Source organism: Nothoprocta perdicaria, unplaced genomic scaffold (genome assembly GCF_003342845.1).
Source record: "Nothoprocta perdicaria isolate Ctin4 unplaced genomic scaffold, notPer1 scaffold_117, whole genome shotgun sequence".
Taxonomy (NCBI): Eukaryota; Metazoa; Chordata; class Aves; order Tinamiformes; family Tinamidae; genus Nothoprocta; species Nothoprocta perdicaria.
The window spans coordinates 2,453,519-2,457,670 of record NW_020454283.1 but is presented as its reverse complement, the minus strand read 5'-3'; the positions used below and the strand labels follow the sequence as shown (position 1 = coordinate 2,457,670).

Below are 4,152 nucleotides of genomic sequence, written 5' to 3'. Positions count from 1 at the left end.
TCCCAGTGCTACCAGCACACCCCCAAGGCACCCTGGTGTCCCCCATACCCCCAGGGTCCYCAACACTCCCCCCATGGCACCCCAGTGTCCCACTTCCACCCAGGGCATCCCAGTAGTGGATCCCAGAGCCTCCTTTCCCTCCCAACAGTGCAGCCCAGTGGCCCCAGTATCATCCCAGTCATCTCAGTGACCCACACAGGTATCCCTATATTGCCAGTTCCCCCACCCTCGGTGCCCCCAGTGCCCCCAGCACAGCTGCCAATGCACCCCAGTATCCCCAGCACCCCCCTCCACACATCCCCGCATCCCCTCAGAGCATCCCAGTAGGCTCTAGGTTCTTCCTGTGCATCCCAGTGTCCCCAGTGCCACTCCAGTGTGTCCCAGTGGCCCCTGGTGCCCCGTTCCCCTATTCCCATTGGTGTCAAGTGCCTTCTCTTGCCCCCCAGTGCCCCCAGCGGCCCCTTGCACTTCCTCCTCCATTCCCTGAGGGCCCCCCGGGACTTCCAGCTGCCCCCAACACCCTAACCACTGCCCCTCCGCACCGTGCACCCCACACCTCGTCAGAAACCCCCACGGACCTGGGAGGAAACGGCTCCCCCGGGCCCAAATTCACCCCTTTATTGCGGCGGGCGGAGCGCGCGGGGCCGGAGCGGGCGGCCCCTGGAAGCCCAGGATGGCAGAGACGGAGCGGCCGGGCTCCGAGCACGCCGGAGCGGCGCGGGGGGCCCCGTCTCCGCCGCTCGCTCCCCGCTGTCCGGCCGCTCCCCGCGGCGCTAGATGCGCACGGTGTTGATGCGCAGCGGCTGCACGTTCTTGCCGTTGGCGTGGCTCTGCCCGGGGCTGAAGTAGGAGCAGAGCTTGCCCGGGAACTTCTCCCGGAACGTGTAGAGCCAGGACATGTCGTCGGCGTTGTAGAAGATCAAGAGACCCTTGTCGTAGTCCAGGAAGACGCCCACCTTCTCCAGCTTGCTCTTGACGTTGAGCCGCGTCCAGGGCTCGGTGCAGGCGCTGTACTGGTTGCCGTCGTGCATGACGATGCAGTAGAAGCCGCGGCTCGGCTGGATCTGGATGCTGCCCTTGCGGGTGACGGCCTCGTGCGCCAGCCCGATCATCCACTGCGTCTTCTCGGAGACGACCACCTCCCAGTAGTGCACGCCGGCGCCGAACGCCTCGGCGCCCAGCACCGACACCTCCACGTCGAAGCGCTTGGGCGAGTCCTGCAGCGGCTGCGGGTGCAGGTTGCCGTACGCCACGATGGTGCAGTCGTCCGAGAGGATGAGGCGCTGGTGGGCCGTGCCGGGGTCCAGCGTGAGCGCGGCCGGCACTGGCGGGGCGAGGGGGACGCCGCGTCAGCCCCGCGCGCTCGGCCACGGGAGCAAAGCGCCCGTCGGCGCCTCCTTACCGGGGTGGATGTCCTGGAAGAGCGACTTCCAGATGGTGTACTGCAGCGGGCCCATATACTTGGACGTGGGGAAGTCCTCGTACGTGAGGTTGGTCTCGTGGATCTTGCCCTTGAGCCTGCGGGGACCAAGCGGCRCCGTGAGACCGGCGGGGACGTCGCGGGCGCCCCCCGCTCCCCACCGGATCCCAGGCACCTCTCGGAGAGCGAGGCGACGCCGGCCAGGAAGACGTGCTTGTCGGCCTCRGCCAGGCGCTCCTGCAGGATCTGGCTGCCCTCCTGCACCTTGCGCAGCTGCTGGCTGTAGCGCTGGATCTTGTGCTCGATGTCGGTGAGCGTGCGCGCCGTGTCCGCCTCCAGCTCCTCCAGCATCGCCTTCTGCCGCTCCCGCAGCAGCCGGTGCAGCCGCTCGAAGGCCTCCCCGATGGTCACCCGCAGGCTCTTGGCCGACGACTGCGGGCGCGGGGGGTGTCAGGCCCCCGCGGCACTTTATTTCTCTGGGAAAAGACCCTCCCCACCCTCTGTTTCCCACAGTTTGGAGCTTAATTCCCAAGGAAAAACCCGCCCAGGGAGCCGCCACCCACCGCAAAGCACGTGGAGCTTTCGGAGCACAGCTCCGAGCGGGATGCAGGACAGCATCGGGATGGGGATCTGTGGTAACCAGGGCTCTGCTATTCCAGACCCTCCCCTGYTCCCCTCGTTTAAGAGAAACCCTCGAAAACTCATCTCCCAGGAATGCTCAAAACCTTCTTTTAACTTTTTTTTTCTACTTTTTAATACCAGAGTGGGGAAAATATATATGTTCCCGTGCCATATCTCTTGCCAGTGCATTAACGGGTATCATTCCCTTTTCCCTCCCAATTCATCCCAAAGATGGGAGCCCAGCTGCAACTGAATGTTCCCTTCCCCGTGACTCCTGAGCAAGCAGGGAGAACGAGGAGCTATTTAAAAGCAGCTCGTAAAGAAATAAATTGCAGGGAGTGATGGATGGAGTGCTGCAGCTGGGAGAGCACACGGAGAGAGCAGCAATCAGCCTGATGTATGRCTCCATCAGCATGCTAGGAGGGCTCGGAGCCATGGGAAGGGGGAAAAAATGGGCAAATAAGGGGAAAAAAAAGCAGGGTTTGGGGTGTGGGGGTTCCTAGGAGGGGGGTCCTTTATGGCTCCAGCACATGGGGCTCCCAGAAATGGGCTGGCGAGCGGCATGGAGGGCGCCCAGGACGGGTCGCTGGGAGGCACGTTCCCCCGGGAAGGCGCGTTCCCCCGGGAAGGCGCGTTCCCCCGGGAATGCGCTCCCGGAACGCGGCGCAGCTCACCTTGGTGTCGGCCAGCTGCCGCCGGAGCAGCTGCAGGGCCTCGGTGTGGCCGCGCTCGCTCTCCTGCAGGCTCTGGAGCTGCTCCCGGAGCTCGCGCTGCAAGGCAGGCGGGCRCTGCGGGCGCTGCCGGCTGCGGGGCACGGCGAGGGCTCCCGCAGCTCGGGAAGGGGCTCCCTGTGTGCCGGGAAGGCAGCTCTCCGGCTTAGGGGAGTGGGAAGCGGGGACTGACTGGAACCCCAGGTGCCCACCAGCACGGCCGGGATGCGGATAACGGGATACGGGCGATGGGAGCAGGGCAGGGAGCCACTGCTGGGTGATGGGAGCGGGAACGGGGTGCGAAGCTGGGAGAGCAGAGGAATGGGGATGCGGACAGGGGGGATGAGGCCCCTGTTTCGGCAGCCTCCGGGATGAGGGAAGCCTCGTGGATGACAACACAGGGGCCTTTGGGCCCTTGGGGCAGGGGGCCAAGGCGGGGAGGGGGTCCTGCTTGGAGGGGCAGCGCTCCAGTCCATACGGGAGATCCCACACCATTGCAGATGGGAATACACGGATGGACGGACGCGAGCATCCCAAGGGAGCAGCACTCGGGAGCTCCAGATGGACTGACAGACGGCAGCATCCCGGTCGGGGAGGGGGGGACAGCCCCAAAAGGGCACGGGAAGGAGGCAGGCGAGGAGGCCACGCTCCAGCCCGCGGCGGGCAGCGCTCCGGACGGCGCCCACCCACCCACCTGCAGCTCCTCGAAGGCGTCATCCACGTTGGTGACCTGGTGCTGCTCGTGCACGGCGGGCTCGTCGCAGAAGAAGCAGACGACGGCGCGGTCCGTGAGGCAGAAGAGCTTGACCTTCTCGTGGTCCTTGCAGGGGAAGGGGCTGCGCTGGGCGCCCAGGATGGCGTCCAGCGGGAAGGCGCTGTAGCGCTCCACGATGTTGGCCAGCTTGAGGCTGGGCGCCAGCGTGGGCTCGGCGAACGTGCGGCGGCACTCGGGGCAGTCGCGGGCGCCCTGCGGCTCCTGGCGCACCCAGTGCTCCGTGATGCAGCGGCGGCAGAAGTAGTGCTCGCAGCCGAAGCTCACCGGGTCCTGGTAGATGCTCAGGCAGATGGAGCAGAGCAGCTCGTCCTTCAGGCTGCAGGCCATGGCCCGGCCCGCCGGGGAGCCGGCTCGGCGGCCGCCCYGCGGCTCTGCCCTCGGGGGGAGCCGGCTCTGCGGCTGCCCCCTCCCCAGCGCGGCCCCTCGCGGGGACCCGGGTTCGAGGCCCGGCCCGGCTCTGCCCGTCCGAAGGACCCGGGTTCGAGGCCACCTCCCGGCCTGACCCCGTCCCGACGCCCCCCGCCCGGGCAGGGCAGCCCCCCGGCCCGGGGCAGCCCCTCTCCCTGCCCCTCGCGGGGCGCTGCCGGTGGCGCCGAGCGAGGCCGCAGCCGCCTCAGCGCGCCCCG

The 4,152-nt window shown here is 67.3% G+C and overlaps 1 protein-coding gene across 1 annotated transcript; it reads right to left on the bottom strand.

The window, feature by feature from the left end:
* Window positions 1–730: 730 nt before the first annotated feature.
* On the bottom strand, window positions 731–3,853 carry TRIM62 (tripartite motif containing 62). Its single transcript, XM_026053663.1, has 5 exons — window positions 3,446–3,853; window positions 2,716–2,811; window positions 1,596–1,852; window positions 1,403–1,518; window positions 731–1,324 (listed from the first exon to the last, which is right to left on the bottom strand). The coding sequence occupies exons 1-5, from the start codon at window positions 3,851–3,853 to the stop codon at window positions 774–776; spliced, it is 1,428 nt and encodes a 475-aa protein (XP_025909448.1). The 3' UTR covers window positions 731–773.
* Window positions 3,854–4,152: the final 299 nt, after the last annotated feature.